This window comes from Henckelia pumila, chromosome 3 (assembly GCF_033568475.1).
Source record: "Henckelia pumila isolate YLH828 chromosome 3, ASM3356847v2, whole genome shotgun sequence".
In the NCBI taxonomy this organism is placed as follows: domain Eukaryota; kingdom Viridiplantae; phylum Streptophyta; class Magnoliopsida; order Lamiales; family Gesneriaceae; genus Henckelia; species Henckelia pumila.
The window spans coordinates 146,252,935-146,277,723 of NC_133122.1; the positions used below are offsets into that span (position 1 = coordinate 146,252,935).

Below are 24,789 nucleotides of genomic sequence, written 5' to 3' on the forward strand. Positions count from 1 at the left end.
TATAATTAATCTCGCAAAATTCATCCTTGCGATGATCTTACATGAATTCTCGTATTCAATGATATATACTACATCAAACAGATACGATCTCCCTGATTATAACCTGGATATCCTAGCTAGCTACCAAGGAAAAATCTTCTTTTCTTTCATAATAAATCAAATGGAGTTAATAAAACTAACCCACAAGCATACTACTCGATCCATAGGAACCGGCGGCGTTTACCGCTATAAATTAAATCGTTGTCCCATTTATTTTCCTCTCTTCTTCGTTTGTATTTTATAATGTTAAAATAGAGTAGTCTATAAAAAAAAAAAGTCTAGCGTTAACTGTTACAACAAAGTCTCGAACCCCAAACCGGATCGATTCGATGAGTCTGTATTGCAAGATCACTGGTCCAAGCTTACGAATCAGACGGGGAGACCGATGGAGTGGCAATAATAATGTGGTAAAAAGAAAGAGCAGGTTGTAGTTGTCGAGTGTCGGATACAAAACGTGCGACCCAAAATCCCCCAACCATAAATGTGGCTCACCTTCTTCCAACGCTATTTATAACACAATACTCCAAGAAAGAGCAACTCACTCACTCACTCACTACTCGTGTAGTCACGGATCCATGGCGGGGAGTGGAGCTTTTGCGGAGATACTGGACGGAGATGTGTACAAGTATTACGCTGATGGGGAGTGGAAAAAGTCTTCTTCCGGCAAGTCTGTTCCCATCATCAATCCCACCACCAGAACTACTCACTACAAGGTTCAAGGTATGTATGTATGCATAGAAAAATACGTACATGTTTTGCATGTGTCTCCTCAAACTAATTAAATTTGCATGATTTCAGCTTGTACGCAACAAGAGGTGAACAAGGTTATGGAAACTGCAAAAGTTGTGCAGAAATCATGGGCCAAGACCCCTCTCTGGAAACGAGCAGAGCTCCTTCACAAAGCTGCTGCTATACTCAAAGAGCACAAGATCCCAATCGCGGAGGCTTTAGTCAAAGAAATTGCCAAACCAGCAAAGGATTCTCTCACGGAGGTTGCTACCTGTTATTACATTCGGTGGTGTAATTTGGACTAGTGTTTTCTTGGTCTAATATTGTGATGATGTTGTAGGTTGTTAGGTCCGGTGATCTTATTTCTTATTGTGCTGAGGAAGGAGTCAGAATTTTGGGGGAGGGAACATTTCTGGTATCCGATAGTTTCCCGGGGAATGAAAGAACCAAATATTGCCTCACTTCTAAGGTTCTTGATTCTCTTTTGATTCTTTGAACATAAACAATGCTGACAACTAACTCTCAGATTTCATTAACAAAAATTTGAAATTTTGTTAACTAGAAGATGAGAAGTGATTGCTAGAAGGTCTCTCGAATACTGGCTTAGTCCAATTCTTAAAATTGTTGCAACTATATGTATTGGAAAAAAATGGTGGATGTGATTGATTCAATGAAGAATATTTGACAGATACCACTTGGTGTCGTTTTGGCTATCCCACCTTTTAACTATCCTGTAAACCTGGCTGTCTCCAAAATCGGCCCGGCTCTCATTGCCGGAAATTCGTTAGTCCTCAAGCCTCCAACTCAGGTATCATTCCATCAGGCAAGTTAAGTTTTCTTGATCCTTGTATTTGTCAAAAACTTAAATGTATCTTGAATTTGTTGACGTGCAGGGCGCTGTTGCTTGCCTTCACATGGTACACTGCTTTCACTTGGCCGGATTTCCAAAAGGCCTTATTAGTTGCATCACAGGAAAAGGGTCGGAAATCGGTGATTTCTTGACAATGCATCCTGGGGTAAACTGCATAAGGTAAAAAAGAGCAGCTCATTTCGGTGTAATCATCTCTTGTTCTGACGACACGAGCCCGTTTTTTCCTGTTAGCTTCACGGGAGGTGACACCGGCATTGCGATTTCGAAGAAAGCCGGGATGGTCCCTTTGCAGATGGAGCTAGGCGGAAAAGATGCTTGTATTGTGCTTGAGGATGCTGATTTAGATTTGGTCGCTGCTAACATTGTAAAAGGAGGCTTTTCTTATAGGTATGATAATGAAATAAGACTTTTTATGCCATCTTTGAGACCAAGAATTCTTGATTTTCATCAAGATTTGTTCAAAACTTGAAACATTCACTCTGTTTTTTTTCTTTTTTTGAGTGGATTTATGTTAAATTCTATCTGTAGTCGGGCTGGGATTCATGCATAGGGAGTGCATATTCAAAATTAAAAGTTGGGGGTGAAACATATTCTTGATTATGAAAGCTACATAAGTAATGTTTCGACTCCGAATATGTGACAGTGGTCAGAGGTGCACGGCTGTGAAAGTGGTGTTGGTGATGGAATCGGTGGCCGATGAGGTCGTGGAGAAAGTGAAGTCGAGGATGGCTAAATTGACGGTTGGTGCACCGGAGGATGACTGCGACATCACCCCGGTGGTCTCAGAATCGTCTGCAAACTTCATCGAGGGACTTGTGATGGATGCCAAAGAGAAAGAAGCAACATTTTGCCAAGAGTACAAGAGGGATGGGAATCTCATTTGGCCCTTGCTATTGGATCACGTGAGACCTGACATGAGGATAGCGTGGGAGGAGCCGTTCGGACCCGTTTTGCCCGTCATCAGGATCGGTTCTATCGAGGAAGGCATCCATCACTGCAATGCAAGCAACTTCGGTCTCCAGGTACAATTTCCTCCCTAGTGATAGATTAACATTTCGCTTTTTGGATGTTAATTTGGCTCTGTTTTCTATTGTGAGAGTGGGAAATGTTGAACATATGACTAGCTCCACCAATGTAGTTTAAAACCAATCACTTGATCATGTAACTTGGTTCTCATATTGTTCGAACCACTCAATCAAGCTCGGCTTGAACTCAAGTGACAGGGCTGGCCAGGTTGGCTAAACCCATGCATGCTTTTGAAAAACTCACTTGTATACTTGGTTTAATCATGAAGTTGGTGATATATGGATCAAGAAAATGAGATTACTTCTAATCTTTTACATCCTTGTGACCAACCAACCAAACAATTGCAGGGCTGTATCTTTACCAATGATATCAACAAGGCAATGCTGATCAGTGATGCCATGGAGACCGGAACCGTTCAAATCAACTCGTCTCCGGCTAGGGGTCCGGACCATTTCCCTTTCCAGGTAACAGAAACACAAACCAAATAAAACAGTGACCGAACCAGCAACGGCGGGACGAACTCTAAAATGCGAAGCGAAACTACTTCTATTTATTGTTTTTTTTCCTTTTCTTGCAGGGTATCAAGGATAGTGGAATAGGATCTCAAGGCATCACAAACAGCATCAACATGATGACCAAAGTGAAAAGCACTGTAATAAACTTGCCGTCCCCTTCATACACTATGGGCTAATAAACATTGCCTAATTCAATATGTTTTGGTATTTTTTTTCTCTCACTTTTTTTGTTTGTACTAGAGTTGTGGTACTTTTGTTCTTGTCTGTATTTAGCTTTTTGTTTCATAATCCTGTATTGGGCACAATCTTTGTGCTCATTCTAATAAGATTAATAACGTTTCATGATCTTAATGTAATGACGGCTTTTGATACTAACTTTCGCGAATTAAGTTGTTACGGGTGATAGAAAATCTCCGACTACAATACAAAGACAACTCCTGTGACGATTTTATATCTATCAATCTAGCTATTAAGTACTTCTAAAGAGATATATCATTGTTTAAACACGAGTAGCTCTTAGGCTAAGCAGTTAATGACTCTTCGATCAATTAAGCATCATGTAGCTGGATAGTTTATATGTTTGCTGTATTCAAATATTAAGTATTAAAATTTTAAATAAAATTCATTAAAATGGATATACTTTAACTACAAACATAGAATATAAAACCCTTAACAACATCATACCCTAACACTCCAACAATGCCTTTTCTTGAAGAACTAAACAAAGCACCAAAATATATTATGAAGAAGATTCTCAATGGGCCAATATATTAATGCAAGAGATATGAAAGATCCATATCTTGTGCCAAGATTGCAATATATATATATATATATATATATATATATATATATATATATATATATATATATATATATATTGATCACCTGCACCTAGAGCCGTCAATTTGGGTTAGACCCGTCGGGTTGGTCCGGCCCGCCACACAATTTAAGTGGGTTGAGTTGAAATTTTTTCAACCCAACAAAAGGTGGGCCTTTATGGGCCAACCCCCCCTAGGCCTGCGATCCGCGCGAGTTGGCCCGTCGCGGGCCTGTAAAAGTAATAATTTATTTTTATTTTTATTGTTATATATGTATTTTTTTAATAAAGTTGTGATTTTTTTTGTATTAATTATTTTATATAAAATTTACACACATGAAATCAATAATTAAAATTTTTATTAATATGTTTCTATTAATATTTATTTATGAAATGATATTTATAATTAATTATAATATTTTTTATTTGTCGTGATCCAACTCGCGGGCCGGCCCGCCCAACCCGCAACCCACCTTGGGTTGGGTTAGGTTGAGGATTTCCAGCCCGTCATCGACCCGCCAAAAGGTGGGTTTTTGGTGGGCCGGCCGGCCCCGCCATGGGTTGGCCCGTTTGACAGCTCTACGGTTGCACCCTAGGGTGCAGAGTTTTTCGTGTGCGACCGCTAAAACCTGGTATCGGGTTTTAGCGTGCACCGCGGGATGTTCGCGCGAAAATCTTAAAAAAAAATCAGATGTTCACGCAAACATCACAGGGTGCACACAAAATCCCTGCACATTGGTGTGCAGGAGAACAAGATTATATATATATATATATATATGCTGTGAGAGTGAGACGGTGAAACAGTCGGCTGGATCTGTATATAAAATGGAAGTAATATTTTGGACATAAAAAATATTATTTCCTAAATCGAGTTGGATATGAGATCCGTTTCATAAAAATAATTCGTGAAACAGTGTCATAAAAGTTTTCGTGTACGTAAATTATAAACCTACATAATCCCTAAAAAGATTGTTTTCTATTGCATCTCCTCCCACCCCACATTGGAAAAAAAATGCAATATTATTGTGGCATACCAATATATACACAATATACATACGTGATGATAATTGATACATATATGTGTTAATATTAGAAAATTGTGTTGGTTTTGCATAAATTTCATAACCATTTCTCACTTTTTTTAAAGTAACAAATTGGTCCTTCATTGAACCAAAAAGGGTAAAAAAAAAAAAAAAAAAAAAAAAAAGCAAAATCGAAGATATGCTTCTTTGTCCATCATCAAACGTTCTAATGCAATTTAATTCGTCAAAAGTCGAACCGGTGTGATCGATCCGATCTGGATTTGGAATTTCGGTAAACAAAGTCGATCGGAAAATCAATCTGTAACCAGTTTGATCCGATGTGATGTGCTGCGATCTTGTTATGAAATCATTGTAAATTTTCTAAAGCCTTGCGCGTAATTTATTATTTAATACATGACTATGAACTATCACTTGTACTTCTAAACTTGATAAATAATATACATAATATAATTGAAAATGAAAAATTGATTCGAATCGGACTCAATTAATTCGAGTTTTGGACCGGGTTACACTAGCAAATCCAACGATCAGAATTGGTCCAATCAATTTTACTGCAGGATAGGTCGAATCCCATTACGGAAACAGTTGGGCCGGTCCGGTGACACGCCGTAAACATGAGAAGCATTATCGGAACTCCACATTATTATTGAGTAGTTCGTTTGTGTGACAATCTAATGAATATTTTTTTATGAGAATTGTGATGGGTTGACCTATCCATATTTACAATTACAATAAAAATAAATATTTTTTTCTATAGAAACTAATATTTTTTTGAGTGACACATAGAAGTTCGGAGATCCGTCTCACGAAATTGACTCGTGAGACCGTTGACGCGATTTTTAGTATTGTTTTTGTTGTAATTATTATTATTATTATTTTTAAAAGATAACTCCATATTAAATTTTACCTCTGATATGATAGCCAAACTGCTTCAACAAAAGTGTGGTCATTTGTGGTGTTTTTGTGTTGAGTTATTTTGAATCGTGAATTCAATTCGATTTTGTGAATAAGAAGATTTCAAATCCGTAAGTTATCGATTTAATATTATTAGTTACAATAAATTTTAATACAATCAACGATAGTTTTTTTGGCAAAAACGATAATAGTTTGATGCTACAAACACTATATTGCAACTTTTTTTTTTTTGGTGAGCTAGATAATATACTTATTTCTTTTCAGAATGTTCATCAACCATCGATGACGTGTAGTTCATTTGACACCAACGTCTCAAGCATGGGACAAGATCTCAAATTCGAGACCCAATTATGACAATCACCTCCTCCGATTTTATTTTTTTTAAAAAAAACTCATCGACCATAAACTTAAATTTAACACCACAATTTCATAGAATGTATTTTTTTTATTGTAACTAAATAAAGGAAAAATTAATATTTTGGTCTTGTAAATAAGCATGTTTTGGATTTCAAATAAGTAACTTGTTTAACTTTGATTTTTATCGAACAATTTTAATTTTTTTGGGTTTTAGTCTTTTTTTTCTTTCCGAAATCACTGAATTTAAGAATATTTCTTATTTTGCAACAATGCTCTTCCACGTAGTTCATGAGACAACAATAAATTAAAGGAAAAATATTTTTTTTGGTCCATTAACTTTTCCATTTTTTTGGTTTTGTTCCATTAATTTTTTAAAGTTTGGTTTTGGTACATTAACTTTTATTTTCGATCATTTTGGTATAGTTGATTATTTGGCAGCTTAACACATCATCATTTTTCGATGTCACGTCAGCATTTTCCGGTGTCACGTAACGGTGGACCAAAATAGTGGAAAACTAAAAATTAGTGTACCAAAACCAAAATTTGAAAATTTGAAGGATTAAAACCAAAAAATAAACAAGTTAATGGATCAAAAAATATTTTTCCTAAATTAAAATATATATTAATTATGTATATTAAAATCTACCTGAGCAAGATAAACATCTTTTGTCCTCTCATTTTGAAATATTGTGTTGTTCGGATTTATTTTTTCTTTCATTTTTGCTTAAATAAATATTAATGTGTGTAACATGGTTGTAAGTATTTGCACTGTAGTAGTCACGTGATAAGTATATTTTATGCACTTAATTTGTTTATGATTTTAATTGAACTTCTCTTTGTTTCGAGAGGATTTATGCGTTTTAGTTGTTGTTTGTGTGCATGTAAGAATATTTATAAGTTGGTAAAAAAAAGAGAAAAAAAGAAGAAAAAATGACAGAAAAAGAAGAAACATAGCAGAACAGGGGAACTGAATGAAGCAAGCCTGCGCTACATGGAAGAGAATATGCGCTAATGAAGAAAAGGAAAGCACACTTGCGCTTGGAACTAGCAACTCTGCGTTGAAAGTCAGTAGCTGAGGATAAATAGAAGAGCATCTGCGCTTGCTGAGAAATATGATGCACATATGTGCTAATACTTGTTGTAGACGAATTCTACGACTTTTGATTTTATTGGATTGAATTCTCCTAAATTAATTGTGTTTTTTAGATTTGATTGTCTTTTTAATTACTTGATCACTGATTGAATTGTAATATTTATTTGAAATCGATGATCGGGAGAGAGGATTTTGAATAGGATATTAGAAAATACACTGTTATTGTTTATATTGCTCGGGAGAGTGTATAACTTTAACGGAGCTTTGAAAGAACATCGTTTTTCACATATAATTAAATCTAGATTTTTAATAGGAATATTGGAATCAAATCTTAATTGATATATTTTATTTGTTGCTCGAGAGAGGGAAATAAAACAACTAAGTGTTCTTAGCTATTAATTGAATATAATTCATGAAAATAATTTAATTAGAAGTTGTTGTCGAAACCAGGTGAAATCAAATCCTCTAAGCCATTATTCTCTCATTGATATTTCTCTGAATTTGACTGCTTGACTTGCTAAAGTTTCTTAATTATTTAAGTTTTCAAACAAAATTCTCTTATTTATTTTTCTAGATAAAATTTAGCCTATTTTAGTTACAAATACTAAATAATTTTCAATGTTATTTTTCGTGGAAACGATACTCTACTTACTTTTTATTAAAACTTGACAATTGTGCGCTTGCGACCATGAAATTATGCAACATCACGTAAAAGAGAATTGATTTCGAATAACCAGTAGTGATTGAATGTAGTGATCGATTATTTCATCTATACTAATTAAACCTTTATAAATTAATAATATTGGGACCATGAAATTTTATTAATTTATAAATGTATAATTAATCGATAAATTACAATTTTATTATTTTAAAGAGTGCATTTTAGATCTAACTAATCTATGATAATTAAGTTGATGTAGCACCATAAGTTTTTTTGTATTATGTACTAAAAAAATGTTTCCATATTATCAGGTGAAATTTGATTTGTTCACAAGTACAAAACTTAGAAGAAATAGCTAGCGCAATTGAAAATCTCATTGATAATGAAGTTGTGGATGATACAGTATGTTTGAAATTAACCAGATACTTATATATATGGAAGTGTTCATAGAAAAAACAACTTTTCATAATTTTTTGTCACAGTTCGAGAATGCAACATCAGAACTTTTGAATGCAATGAGAAAAGTTAGAGATGAATTTCAACTAGAATCACATTTCAATTAGATTTGAATTTCAACCAAAAAAAAAAACAAATAACGATAGAATTACATTTTACTAACTTGTCTTAGTTATATTTTGTACTTTTAGAAGATTATTAATTTAATATATTGACGGAACAATATATTTATATAAGGATATTCAAAAAATTATTATCGTATTTATTTATCAAATTTATTGATTTAATAAATTGACCCAAGTCAGAACTGAAAAAAATATTATTTTAGAAAGATTGTTAATTTGTTGAGTATTAATTTAGAGAAATTTATATGTCGACTGTCTATACAATCTAATTATCATTCAGAATCCAATTGTAACGAACTTCCTCTCAAAATAAATAAATATATATATATATATATATACTATGCTGTCTACCTATCATGCCCACCAACAATGGCCACCAATGATGTGTCACTATTTTATTGGATGTGATAAAGATGTGATAAATTGTAGGTCCAATAGAATAGTGTCACATCATTGGTGGGCATGGTTGGTGGACATGATAGGTGGGCAGCATAATAAAACTCTATATATATATAAAAGCATTCCCAAGTCAATTCTCCTCACATAATTAACATTTTAGAAATTTTCGAAAGAGAGCATGATTGGTAGGAGAAAATGAGATAAAAATGGAATGAGCATGTAGTAACCCGTATCCGAAATTATCGATTTATGAGTAATTAATAATACGATCATGTTTAGACGTAATAAAACATGATTAAGGGAGTCCCAGATGGATTAACAGAGTTCAAAAATGGATTCAGAACGCTCGAAAATGGTTAGAGGGTCGTCGGGTTCGGAGGCTCCGTTGGTGAGTTCGGACGGTCCGAAGTGTCAGGGTTCGGACGATCCGAAGAGTGGTTCGGACGCTCTGAACGTGCTGCCGACAGTCGTCATGGATGACGTCATTATGCTAATGTAAGCAATGACGTAATATTGGGTTCAGATGATCCGAAGTCCAGTTCGGAGGGCCCGAACTCTGTCTATAAATAGGGGTGCCGAGCTCACATTTGAGTGCACCAATTCCTCTCTTCTCTCTCTATTCCTTAGCCTTCTAACTCAGATCTAGGGAATTCTAGGCGTCCCATTGGAAATTCGGAAGTGGCATAACAGTCCAGGCGTTGTAGCGATGCTGTGGCCTAGTTTTGAGGCATTCGACAGCAAAGGGCTAACGATGGACGAAGGTATAGCTTTTGCTTCCTAAAAATATTTAGGAGTATGCTTTAGCATAGTTAAGGCTTTTAGAGCGCTATAAAGATAGTAGTATCATTTGGCAGTGTAGCGCGGATTATAGGCGTGGACCTAGGGCTGATAGCACTTGCCTAGTATTTGAGGTACGAAAGTACTGTTCGAGATATCCTGACTGAGTATGCATGTATTATGTGACTGCATGATTTATATGTCACTGATTTATGCTGCATACAATTGCATATTGAGCTATCTCGTTCGAGATGTCTATAGTAGGGTTTTACCCTATCCTGTTAGTGGTTGGACTTCCATCGATTTGGGTCCGGCATATCCACTGGTATTTTGGTATGTGAGCCACCTCCTGAAGCGACGGCACAGCGTGCTACATACCAGGGCCCGGTCTGTCTTTGTTCTCTGATCCTTGACCTCGAGTTTATAGGGAGTTCACTTTGCATGCATGTATACTCATACTCTCGTGCTGGGCGTTTTATGCTCACGTCTCGTACTCTGTGTTTCTGGACACCCTATTCCATGGGGCAGGTTTGCGATTGGATGAGGCGGGTGGATCCAAGCGGGGCTAGGCAGTGGTTGTTCAGCTGGAGCTTCGTTTAGGTTTTTATTCTGTTGATTTGGGTTTATACAGCTATTCGATTTGGTTGTATATTATTTTTGATATTTACAGATTCCTTTTCTTGGGATTGTATAAATGTTATGGTTTCCGCAGTTGAATTCTAATTTCTATTTAATTAAGTTAATTGCATGTCTAAGTTCTGTTTAGCAGGTGATCCGTGTAAGGGTCACTACATTTATGGTATCAGAGCATGCATAGTATTCTTGGGATCTAGATTCTGCATAATATAACCGTGAGGTACTTTTATAGATGGCGAACTACGATGACCAGAGTAGCCATGGTAGTGGAGGTGGACATTGGGGAGATGACGATCGTGAGCGTCGTCGGGACCGTCATCATCGTCGTCGTGATGAGGAACGTTTTAGCATGCGCCAATTCTTGCAGATGGCACCTAAGCCCTTGGTTGGAGGTGAGTCTCCGAAGGATGCGGAGAACTGGTTAGACCGCATGGAGACGACCTTTCAGACTTTCCACTGCACCGAGAAGCAGAAGATGGAGACCCTTGTCTATCTTCTGGATGGGCGAGCTCGTAGGTGGTGAAGGTTTACTTCTGCACCCTTTGTTACGGCGAGAGGAGTGGCCAACTGGGCCGAGTTCCGCATAGCTTTTCAGAAGCTGTATTTTCCTCCTGCACTCCGCCAGTCAAAGGCGGGCGAGCTACTGAGTCTGCGATAGGGAGCCATGTCTATTGACGAGTGACCGGCTAAATCGGTTTGATAAAAATCTACTGGCAAGCGCACCAGGTCAAGTAATAGTAAAGTGGACTGAGAGTCCAAGTATCGATCCCACAGGGACTGCAGTCAATTCTCAAGAATTAATTATTGTACTTAATCTAGACCAAATAATAGAAGGATTTTGAATTAAATAAAATAAGAATATAAAATAAAAACTGATTAAAAAATAAGAATAAAAATAACTGAAGATAAAAATAATTAAGACAAAGACAACCAAGACACACGTAGGTACCGAACAAATCACGTAACATGTAGTCGATTCAGGACTCAGATTTAATCTTAATTCACGGGAATTCTCCTAATTTGTTCAAAGGTCTATTTCTAGAACAATCAAACCTATTCAAATATTGATGAACTAATCTTTCGTAATTCTAATCAAATTTGAATGCATTAAATATTTGTGAAAATTCAGTTTACACCTAAACCGCACACTGAAATCGAATTCTATTTCTAGTCGGTTTTACAATATGTTAATTATCAGAGTGATCAAAATCAAAACCTCCTCTGTCGATTTGGAATTGATTAACATGCAAGCAAACAGTTGATCGGACTATTCACAAGACAAATATAAATCTGACAATCAATAAAATAAAATCAACTCTAAAAAATCCCAAACAAACATCCAAGTTTTCTACATGAATTTGTTCGGCCCAATCACGCCGTCTTGGTTGAAAATAAACTACTCAATAATTAAAAATAATAATTCAAAAATAAAAATAAGAAGAAGAAAAGAAAGAAGAAATCTTCTCTCCCAAGACTTGTAGCCGCCTCCTCTGTGTTGTGCGCTCTGGAGCTTCCCCAAACCCTCAAAAATATGTTATATCTTGTATATATATGGTCCGAAATGCCTATCAGTTAATTTCCTCTCAAAACAAGGATTTTTCGGAACACATATGACCCCAGAACACGCGCGCGCGCGCGGCATAGGCCTCGCGCGCGCGCAGCACATAAAAACAGAGGTCTGTACGTCGGACTCGCGCGCGCGCGAGCTTGATTCTCGCGCGCGCGCAGTACAAAAAATCTGCATCGAGCGATAATTTTCAAAAATTCATATCTCGAGATCTAGCCGTCGGATTGAGCTGAAATTTGGACAGCAGCTTCAAAACATCTTTAAATTTAATCTGAACGGTGGAGATTGAATTTCAATGTCTCTAAAAGTAAATATGATTTTTCGATCAAGGCTGCTCCGTAATTCATTCTTCAAAAATCCATTTTTCTACAAAATTAACCCAATGAGTGAAATACACACACATGCACTAAAACACATAAAAACACATAAAAATAATATGAATGCACACAAAATAGACATAAAAATAACATGAAATAATGCATACAAAATGCACTTATCAACACCCCCATACTTAAACCTTGCTCGCCCTCGAGCAAGACATGAAAAAACAAAATGCAAACAAAAACATAAGTAAGGATGATTCATGAGAGTGCACAGCCTCCGAGAAGTTTAATCACAAAACATAAAACACAGACATGCTCTCAACTTTTCATAATACACTTTTGGTTTTACGTAAACGTGTGTGTGTGAAATGTCATTCCAGTTTCATGCAACTTAGACCGAATTCGTCTCAAATCTGCTTAGCGACCTATGACAAATCAGTGCAAGTTTCACTCTTCAAGTGCCCATTCCTTCCAACGACCTCTAGACTAAACCCACCTCCCTTGAGATAATGAATTACACACCTCCGGATTTTGCACCCGGTATTGCATTAGCCCCAATAATTACCCGCTGACTTAGCTATAACTGGCTAGGATACGAAAAATCATTCTATTTTTTCTTTCTAATCCCCTCGTCTATAGCCCGGATGGAGCATTAATCCCATTTAACCCGCATACTTAGCCTTAAATTTAATCTTTTATGGGATTTTAATCCTTTCAAGGCCCGGATGGAATTGTAAATTTTTTTTTCTAGGTGCGCCCAAGATCATAAGTGTAAACTAGAGCCTCATCAAAATTCATAGAACACAATCAAGATCCATAAACCACCTATTGTCGTGCAATGGTCAAACAGACAGAAACTTCATCAAATCTTTTGTTACAGTCCATTGGTCTAACATTAGTGCTTAAAAATATTCACGGTTCAACCTACAGTTTCTCATGTCCAGTCAAGAGCAAAATTTTTCAAAAAAACATTTTTTCAAATAAACTTCATCATCATTGGCTATTATGACTCATCTCACTCATGCAAGACTAAACAAACAACAAAACATAATGATATGCATGAATACAAACTATATGCAATAAACTATACCAAATGAATGCAAACAACAACACAAACAAAACTAATCTACCCCTCCATACTTATCCAAAGCATTGCCCTCAATGCTTCAGAACAATAAACAGAATGCAAGACAAACAAAAACACAATGAAAACAAAAATAACACTCCCCTGGTTTTCGATGCATTCTCTTCCTTCTTGACAGTATCCTCTGGGACGGTATCAGCAGTCTAGATTATCGGCGGGCATGAACAACTGGCATGGGAAAGAAAACAAAATCAAATAAAAACAAAATATAAAAAAAAAACAAAATAAAAACAAAAGCAAAAACACTGGGTTGCCTCCCAGTCAGCGCTAAAATTATAGTCTGTAGCCCGACTATGCAGAAGCCACCATCAAAGAGCGGCTGCCGCCCATAGTAAGAATCATACGATTCTACGTATGGGTTTTGAATTTCTTCGCCCTCAAGCTTGGCGTGATATTTGCAGTTTAAGCTTGTCGGTCCAACAGTACTCGGCATGAAATTTTTCCTTTGGAAAGAGACTCTGATTCTAGGTTGAAGCTCAAAGAGGATGTAATACTGTGGAGGTGGCGTCAATGGAAAAAAAGTATCTTCTAACGGTGTACATAAAACGACCACTGACGAGGTAAAATCTCTCTCCTTGTATGGTTCTTCCTCCTCCACTATCATGTTTGGCTCATCCTCACAAGAAGATTCCTCAAAAATGATTTCTTCATGCTCTGGCTCAGTTACTTCACTCAATTGGCAGATATCCAAAATTGGTTCTCTAATAAGCGCAATCTGTTCATCCTAAAGACTTATGCGGCTTTCTAAAAATTGATTTGACTTTGTCTGCTGTCGCACAAGATTTTCCAACTGAGCCACATAATCTTCGGAACGCCCTATGCAGTCTTCTTGATGCTCCGGTGGCTGGTTCGCAAAATTTTTAGAGTTGATATCTGGAGGATATTGGTGACTCCAACCCTGCAGTGAAGGATCACAATGCCAATGGTAGTCAAAATCTGCCATATCATTTAACAAGTGCATCACACTGTCTTCATCTCTTCTAAACAATTGACTGCCAGTGGCCAACGCTCCATAATCCACCCAACTTCTTGTAATCTCATCCAAACCACCATAAAAAAATTGAGTGAGGGTGTAGCTCGAAAATTTATGGCATCGAAATCTGTTCGCCAAATCATTGAATCTCCCCCAAACAGCATAGAATGGCTCCAAGTATTGCTGGCCAAATCTTGTGAACACCTGATGATGATCCATCTCCAAGTACCTCACAAGCAAAAGAAAAGAAAAAAAATCAAAATTAAAATAAAATAAAATAAATAAAAAAAACGAAAAGATAGAAATAAAAAAAAAATGTCTAGCCTCAAGCAAATAATCTATCCTAATATCAACTAAACAGTCCCCGACAACGGCGCCAAAAACTTGACCGGCTAAATCGGTTGGATAAAAATCTACTGGCAAGCGCACCAGGTCAAGTAATAGTAAAGCGGACTGAGAGTCCAAGTATCGATCCCACAGGGACTGCAGTCAATTCTCAAGAATTAATTATTTTACTTAATCTAGACAAAATAATAGAAGGATTTTGAATTAAATAAAATAAGAATATAAAATAAAAACTGATTAAGAAATAAGAATAAAAATAACTGAAGATAAAAATAATTAAGACAAAGACAACCAAGACACACGTAGGTACCGAACAAATCACGTAACATGTAGTCGATTCAGGACTCAGATTTAATCTTAATTCACGGGAATTCTCCTAATTTGTTCAAAGGTCTATTTCTAGAACAATGAAACCTATTCAAATATTGATGAACTAATCTTTCGTAATTCTAATCAAATTTGAATGCATTAAATATTTGTGAAAATTCAGTTTACACCCAAACCGCACACTGAAATCGAATTCTATTTCTAGTCGGTTTTACAATATGTTAATTATCAGAGTGATCAAAATCTAAACCTCCTCTGTCGATTTGGAATTGATTAACATGCAAGCAAACAGTTGATCAGACTATTCACAAGACAAATATAAATCTGATAATCAATAAAATAAAATCAACTCTAAAAAATCCCAAACAAACATCCAAGTTTTCTACATGAATTTGTTCGGCCCAATCACGCCGTCTTGGTTGAAAATAAACTACTCAATAATTAAAAATAATAATTCAAAAATAAAAATAAAAAGAAGAAAATAAAGAAGAAATCTTCTCTCCCAAGCCTTGTAGCCGCCTCCTCTGTGTTGTGCGCTCTGGAGCTTCCCCAAACCCTCAAAAATATGTTATATCTTGTATATATATGGTCCGGAATGCCTATCAGTTAATTTCCTCTCAAAACAAGGATTTTTCGGAACACATATGACCCCCGAACACGCGCGAGCGCGCGGCATAGGCCTTGCGCGCGCGCAGCACATAAAAACAGAGGCCTGTACGTCGGACTCGCGCGCGCGCGAGCTTTATTCTCGCGCGCGCGCAGTACAAAAAATCTGCGCCGAGCGACAATTTTAAAAAATTCATATCTCGAGATCTAGCCGTCGGATTGAGCTGAAATTTGGACAGAAGCTTTAAAATATCTTTAAATTTAATCTGAACGGTGGAGATTGGATTTCAATGTCTCTAAAATTAAATATGATTTTTCGATCAAGGCTGCTCCGTAATTCACTCTTCAAAAATCCATTTTCCTACAAAATTAACCCAAGGAGTGAAATACACACACATGCACTAAAACACATAAAAACACATAAAAATAATATGAATGCACACAAAATAGACATAAAAATAACATGAACCAATGCATACAAAATGCACTTATCAACGAGTATCAGCAGAAGTTCTTTGATCTGCTATCCTATTGCCTCGAGATTGCTGACAACTCTGGGATGAAGTATAATATGTTCCTTCAGAGCCTTAACCCTGAGATCCATGATCGTGTGGCGATCGGTGATGACATGTCCTACGAGGATTTGGTGAGCCGTTGTCACCAGGCAGAGGACAGCATTCGGCGGAACAGGTATTTCTCTCAGTCGAGGCCTACTAGTTCTTTGGGTCCTCGTGCCCAATCTTTCAAGAAGTCCGGATCTACTTCTTCCTCTGGTTTTGGAGGTGTTGTTCGCTTTGGAAAGAAGGACAAGTGTGACCATTGCGGGAAGAACCATCCGTCAGACAAATGCCGTAGAGCTTCTGGAGCTTGTTTCCGATGTGGAGAGGTTGGTCATATCCGGAGGGATTGTTCACTATCTGGGGGAGGCGGTTCTGGTTCGGGATCAGGTTCTCAGGCCACCGTTCAGCAGAGGTCGCAGGGAAGCCTGCTGGGAGTTCTCATTTAAGGCCGCGGGCTTCTGGTCAGGTGTTTGCCTTGAGGCATGATCAGGCTGTGGAGGAGAATGAGAAGGTCATCGCAGGTAAATTTCTACTTTATGGTATACCTGCTATTGTACTTATTGACACTGGTGAATCTCATTCCTTTATTTTTGCACGTTTTGTTAAGAGGCATAAGTTACCAGGCATTGCACTAGACGTAGTAGTTTCTGTTTCTACTCCGATAGGTCAATCTGCTTTGGCAAAGTGTCTAGTGATAGGTTGCCTTTTAGAGTTCAAAGGAAATATTCTGGTAGCGAATCTTATGGTCCTTGCGATGCACGACTTTGATTGTATTCTGGGGATAGACATACTGACTACCTATCGAGCTTCAGTGGATTGCTATCAGAAATTAGTACGCTTTCATCCGGATGGGAGTGATAACTGGTTTTTCTATGGTGAGAGAGCGCGACCCCCGATGCCTTTGGTATCAGCTTTGAGAGTCTGTCGAGCTATAGAGTCTGGCGGGGAAGACTACCTTATCTGTGCAGTTGATTTGTCCGCTGAGAGTATTGAGATAGAGAGTATTCCTGTTGTGGATGAATTCCCAGATGTATTTTCAGATGAGATTTCGGGTTTTCCTCCTGCTAAGAGAAGTCGAGTTTGGCATAGAGTTGATGCCGGGTACTTCGCCTATTTCTCGAACACCGTATCGTCTGGCTCCGTCAGAGATGCGTGAGTTGAAGAATCAGTTACAGGATCTTTTGGACAAGGGGTACATTCGTCCGAGTGTATCTCCTTGGGGAGCTCCTGTTCTTTTTGTAAAGAAGAAGGATGGGTCTATGCGGTTGTGCATTGACTATCGGCAGCTGAATCGAGTAACTGTGAAGAACAAGTATCTGTTGCCTGGCATTGATGACTTGTTTGATCAGCTGCAGGGTACTTCGGTTTACTCCAAGATTGACTTGAGATCTGGGTATCATCAGTTGAAAGTCCGAGATCAGGACGTAGCCAAGACTGCATTCCGTACTCGCTATGGGCATTATGAGTTTCTAGTGATGCCATTTGGATTGACTAATGCGCCGGATATATTTATGGATCTGATGAACTGTGTCTTTAGGGAGTATTTAGACAAGTTTATCGTGGTCTTCATTGACGACATCTTGGTGTATTCGCGTAACGCGAAAGAACATGTTTCTCACTTGCGAGTGGTACTGCAGACTCTTCGGGACGAGCAGTTGTACGCCAAACTGAGCTAGTGTGAGTTCTGGATGGATCGAGTGGTCTTTTTTGGCCATATCATATCCAGGGAGGGGATTTTTGTTGATCCAAGCAAGATTAAGGCTGTGCTGAATTGGTGGCGTCCAACGACGGTTGCTGAGATTCGTAGTTTTCTGGGTCTAGCAGGATATTATCGACGCTTCATTCTGAACTTCTCTCAGCTAGCTCGACCGTTGACGCAGCTTACCCGCAAGGGTTTTGATTTCGAGTAGTCCTCCGAGTGTGAGGAGAATTTTTGTGATCTTCGACGGCGGTTGACTTCTGCGCCGGTGTTGGCATTACCAGCAGGATCTGGAGGGTATGTGGTATACACTGATGCTTCTCTTCAGGGGTTAGGTTGTGTCCTGACTCAGAATTGGCATGTGGTTGCATACACTTCTAGATAGTTGAAGTTTCACGAGGACAACTATCCAGTTCATGATTTGGAGTTGGCAGCCATTGTGTTCGCTTTGAAGATCTGGCGTCAATATCGTATGGCTAGAAATTTGAGATCTTCACCAACCACAATAGTCTCAAATATTTGTTCACTCAGGCGGAATTGAACATGAGGCAGAGACGTTGGATGGATTTGCTTAAGGACTATGATTGCAAGATTAAGTACCATCCGAGAGCTGCTAATCTCACCGCTGATGCTTTGAGTCACAAGGTGCGACTATCCGCACTACAGACTTGTTCGATGTCTAGTGCGATCAGTGACTGTTGTACTTTGGGGTATACCTTCAAGCATAAGAAAGGTATGCAGAGTATCCAGATATTTGCGATATTATCTGAGCCAGCTTTGTATTTGCGGATTCGAGATGCTCAGATGTCTGACTCAAAGACCCAACATTTAGCTCGCCTAGCTAACGAGGGTAGCTCGTCTGGATTTCACTATCAGTCAGATGGTTTTCTGTGTTTGTCTGGTAGACTTGTGATTCCGCAGGATGAAGAGTTGCGAGAGGAGATTTTGTCTCAGGCACATCGCACCAAGTTGAGTATTCATCCGGGAAGCAACAAGATGTACAAGGATCTACGTACTCGGTTTTGGTGGAAGGGGATGAAATGCAGCGTGTATCAGTATGTTTTGAGATGTTTGGTGTGTCAACAAGTCAAGGCAGAACACCGACGATCTGGAGGTTTGCTTCACAGTCTACCTATTCCTTAGTGGAAATGGGAGTTTATCACGATGAATTTTGTGACCCATTTGCGGATGTCCTCGAGGAATTGTGATGCTATCTGGGTTGTGGTGGACCGACTCACCAAGTCAGCGCATTTCATTGCCTATAGCCGAGAGTACTCTGTGGATCGCATGGCACAGTTGTATATTCAGGAGATCGTTCGACTTCATGGAGTGCCTGTGAGCATTGTCAGCGATCGAGACCCCAGGTTTACTTCTAGGTTCTGGGGGAGTGTTCAGCGTGCGATGGGTACTACTCTCAGTTTGAGTACTGCCTATCATCCGGAGACAGATGGTCAGTCAGAGCGCACTATCCGTACTTTGGAGGATATGCTTCGAGCGTGTGTTATGGATTTTGGTTCAGCCTGGCAGGATCTTTTGCCATTGATCGAGTTCGCGTACAACAACAGCTATCATACTAGCGTTGGGATGGCGCCTTTTGGGGCGTTGTACGGGCGACATTGTCGTACTCCACTCTTCTGAAAAGAATTGGGGGAGAGATAGGCTGAGGGACCGGAGTTTATCCAGCAGGCAGTAGATATTGTTGATCAGATCAAGAAACGGATTAAGACTGCACAGGATCTTCAGGACAGCTATGCTAACACTAAGCGTAGGCCTTTGCAGTTTGATGTTGGGGAGAAAGTGTTTCTGAGAGTGTCACCTTTCCGCAGGATTCTCAAATTTGGCCTAAAGGGTAAGTTGTCTCCCAGATTTATCGGTCCGTTTGAAATCTTGGAGAGCATTGGAGATTTGGCTTATCATCTGGCTTTGCCCCCGTATCTGTCTAGTATTCACAACGTGTTCCACGTATCTCTGTTGTGACAGTATGTGGCAGATCCGTCTCATATTCTGCAGCGGTCTGAAGTTCAAATGGAAAAGGATTTGACGTATGTTGAGAGACCTATTCGTATCTTGGATCATAAGGATAAGGTCTTGCGGAACAAAGTCATTCCTTTGGTTTTAGTGCAGTGGCAGCACCGAGGCACTGAGGAAGCTACTTGGGAACTTGAGGACAGGATGCGTACAGAACATCCTGAGTTATTTTGATTTCATTTTCGATTTGTATTCAGATGTAAACGTTTGATTTGAATAAGAATGTTTTGGATTGTTGTTTTACATTCGGTACTTAAGATCGGATTTCGAGGACGAAATATCTTAAGTGGGGGAGAATGTAGTAACCCGTATCCGGAATTATCGATTTATGAGTAATTAATAATACGATAATGTTTAGACGCAATAAAACATGATTAAGGGAGTCCCATATGGATTAACAGAGTTTGGAAATGGATTCAGAACGCTCAAAAATGGTTCGAGGGTCGTCGGGTTCGGAGGCTCCGTTGGTGAGTTCGGACGGTCCCGAAGTCAGGGTTCGGACGATCCGAAGAGTGGTTCGGACGCTCCGAACGTGCTGCCGACAGTCGTCATGGATGACGTCATTATGCTGACGTAAGCAATGATGTAATATTGGGTTCAGATGATCTGAAGTCCAGTTCGGACGATCCGAACGTGTTCGAAGGCTCCGAAGTCAGTTCGGAGGGCCCGAACTCTGTCTATAAATAGGGGGTGCCGAGCTCACATTTGAGTGCACCAATTCCTCTCTTCTCTCTCTATTCCTTAGCCTTCTAACTCAGATCTAGGGAATTCTAGGCGTCCCGTTGGGAATCCAGAAGTGGCATAATAGTCTAGGCGTTGTAGCGAAGCTGTGGCCTAGTTTTGAGGCATTCAACAGCAAAGGGCTAACGACGGACGAAGGTATAGTTTTTGCTTTCTAAAAATATTTAGGAGTATGTTTTAGCTTAGTTAAGGCTTTTAGAGCGCTATAATGATAGTAGTATCATTTGACAGTGTAGCACGGATTATAGGCGTGCACCTAGGGCTGATAGCACTTGTCTAGTATTTGAGGTACAAAAGTACTGTTCGAGATATCCTGACTGAGTATGCATGTATTATATGACTGCATGATTTATATGTCATTGATTTATGCTGCATACATTTGCATATTGAGTTATCTCGTTCGAGATGTATATAGTAGGGTTTTACCCTATCCTGTTAGTGGTTGGACTTCCATCGATTTGGATCCGGCATATTCACTGGTATTTTGGTATGTGAGCCACCTCCTGAAGCGACGGCACAGCGTGCTACATACCAGGGCCCGGTCTATCTTTGTTCTCTGATCCTTGACCTCGAGTTTATAGGGAGTTCACTTTGCATGCATGTATACTCATACTCTCGTGCTGAGCGTTTTATGCTCACGTCTCGTACTCTGTGTTTCTGGACACCCTATTCCATGGGGCAGTTTTGCGATTGGACGAGGCGGGTGGATCCAAGAGGGGCTAGGCAGTGGTTGTTCAGCTGGAGCTTTATTTAGGTTTTTATTCTGTTGTTTTGGGTTTATACAGCTATTCGATTTGGTTGTATATTATTTTGGATATTTACAGATTTTTTTTCTTGGGATTGTATAAATGTTATGGTTTCCGCAGTTGAATTCTGATTTCTGTTTAATTAAGTTAATTGCATGCCTAAGTTTTGTTTAGTAGGTGATCCGGGTAAGGGTTACTACAAGCATTCTCATCTCATTCTCTACAATTATGCTTGGTTTGGATTTGGAATGAGATTGTTCCATCTCATTGAATGGGAATAGCCATTCAATCAATTTTGGATAAAAATGTTCATTCTCACTCCTAATTTTTTTTTTCTTTTATAAAATATTTATTTTATTTAATTTAATAAAATATCTATAATAATAATAATAATAATAATAATAATAATAATATCAAATTAATTCGCTATCATTTATAAATATAAAATTATGATAATTGAATAATTATGATAATATTAATAACTAAATAAATAAAACAATCACTTCATAATCACGTATATTATAAAAATATATAATAAAATAATTGTTAAATAATAACTATCATAATACTTTATTAAAAGACACTTATTTTAATAAATAAAATACTAATAATAATAATTACCAAATTAAGATTAATAGTTATATTAGTTTTACTATAAAGATAATTTTATAATGATTAATAAAATATAAATAGTTATAATTTTTTATTTTTTTTAAATAATAATTATAATAAATATTTTTTTAACCTGTAATAAATATTTTTGAGTAGCTAATATTTTGAATTTTAATGAAAACATTATTTGATAATTAAAAATAATTATATTTCATTTCGGTTTTATTTTTCTGGTATCAATCATTTGAATAAAATAAATTTATCATTCTATTTTTATTCTTATTTTATTTTGAAATTGATTTCATCCAACTCTATTCCATTTATGCATACCAATAATTCTCTTAAAAAAATATGTATTATTCGGATTTTGTTAGCGTCAAGACAAACTAGTTACATCCCAATATTTTAATTATATTTATACAAACAACCCACGTCGCTCCATATATAACAACGTACACCAGGGGTTAGCAATCATTAATACAACATTATCGCCTAAAATTCGTGTGATCATTATTCAAGCACATTTTGTATAAAAATAATAATAATAATAATCAATAACGAAGATAAGCTTCGAGTCCCAAGAATTTCTAACATGAGTGAGACAACTTAAATACAACATAGACCTCTAATACATTAAATAAAATGATTGGGGGATCGATTAACAACATATTTTAATAATTATATTTATATTTATCTATACTATATTATAATACTTAAGACCCTTAAAAAAACTGTTTTTGGTATGGTGCGAGGATACCAAAATTTTCTTCCAATTTTGCCCCTTGATTGCAACCAAACTTTTAGAGCAGTTTCTGTCATTTTATCTTCAATTGAAAATCTAACTGTTCACCCACATATATTTTTGGAGCACAAAATTTTAATATCATACATTATATTACACACGCAACACATGTGCTCCGTAACTAGTATATATAAAATAAGTAGACCTTATAAAAACTTCTTATGGAATATCAATGTGAATTTCTATAAATACCCTTCTTAATTAATTAGAAAAAAAACATATATTTATTTATCTTTTAACTTCTCGTTCTCATCCATTATTTCACCTTACTAATGTTTTTTTTTAATCTTTCCTCTACTTCAAATTGCACAATCAAAATAACTTTCTATTCTTCTCCAATATGTCCATTGCTATTCTTTCTTTCTTCTTTCTTTCTTTTTTAAAAATAAATATTGCCCAATTTATCATTTCACAAACAAGTTTGGGTACTCATGATAATATATATATATTTTATTCAAAAAGCCAATGCTACATTTCTTTTAACCGAGACACGAGAGAATTTTTTTTTTTTTTTTTTTTTTTGCAGTTGTATATTTCTACAAACTATAGAAAAACTGAATTAATCTTATTTGATTTTTATGTCTTAATAAGTACCTCAAGTATTGATGAACACCATATCAAAAACTATATATATAATTGAAGCGATCGATCCCAAAACAAGCACAATTATTTCAAATATAATAATTTGGCAATGGGAATTTATGTTCGTTGCGTTTTATCAACTATTAGTATGATCTCATTAATTTCATTAATGAGATTCCATTTTATCATTTATTTTTACATAAAATCAGTTTGGTGCAATGAACATAGCCGTGACATGAAGTTTCAACACATGTATAAATTAATCCCAATACTTGAGATTTTATGGTTGAAGAAACACCAAAACAAGGGGTAAAAAACGTTATATTAATTTCTTAATTCCTTAGACGAATTTTATAAGAGTAAGTCTCTTGTGAGACGGTCTCATGGATCTTTATCCATGAGACGAGTCTAAACAACTAACCTTACTTATATTTACAATAAGAAGTAATATTTTTTTGCATAAATAGTAATATTTTTTTACTCAAATAAAAAGTTTGTCCCACAAACTACATCCGTGAGACCTTCTCATAAGATCAGTTTCTGTCATTTTATAATATCATTATATTTCCATCCCAAGGAGTTGATATTCGTACTTTAATGTATAATAAATATTGGATACGTTTTTCACTTCAAGATTTCACCACCATTATTGTATTCTGTTGCCGACTCAACTGTGGTAGGGTTAGTCGTGTAATAAAATAATAATGATTAAGGCACTTATATATGTTGTTTATAATTATTTGAAGTATTATATAGTTGATATACTAAAAATGAAAAATTAATGGAGCCTCTTATTTAATATATATGATGATAATAATAATTGTATACATGAATTAGTAGGTTATAATTAGTGCATATGGCCACGACGCATGTCGCATTTTAGTTTGTTCAACGCGATGCCACTGCATCTAGTCGAGATAATTTTACTATTTTGGTATTTTTCAAATTTTATTTTATGTTATTTTATTTATTTATTTATTTATTTATTTTTTTAGTTTGGTTCTTTACTCGATTGCGTTCATATGAGCAGTTTTAGTATTTTAATTTTTACCTTAACATTTCCGATAAAAGAGATTAAAATTGAAAAAAAAAAGATGTTGGATGAAGAGTCAATTTTGATAACATGGAAGATAAAAATTGCAAAAACGAAAAAATATGCGATGGAAATTGTAATTTTGACAAATTTTTTTTTAAAAATGTAATTTCACCCAAAAAAAACTAAAATTTGAGTTTTTAATTCTGGGTGTCGACTCAAAACTTGATATTATTTTTTTT

At 36.8% G+C, this 24,789-nt stretch overlaps 1 protein-coding gene across 1 annotated transcript; it reads left to right on the forward strand.

The window, feature by feature from the left end:
• Positions 1-451: 451 nt before the first annotated feature.
• On the forward strand, positions 452-3,536 carry LOC140891196 (NADP-dependent glyceraldehyde-3-phosphate dehydrogenase). Its single transcript, XM_073299558.1, has 9 exons — positions 452-759; positions 838-1,031; positions 1,109-1,237; positions 1,457-1,576; positions 1,662-1,798; positions 1,871-2,026; positions 2,283-2,661; positions 3,013-3,129; positions 3,243-3,536. The coding sequence occupies exons 1-9, from the start codon at positions 615-617 to the stop codon at positions 3,354-3,356; spliced, it is 1,491 nt and encodes a 496-aa protein (XP_073155659.1). The 5' UTR covers positions 452-614; the 3' UTR covers positions 3,357-3,536.
• Positions 3,537-24,789: the final 21,253 nt, after the last annotated feature.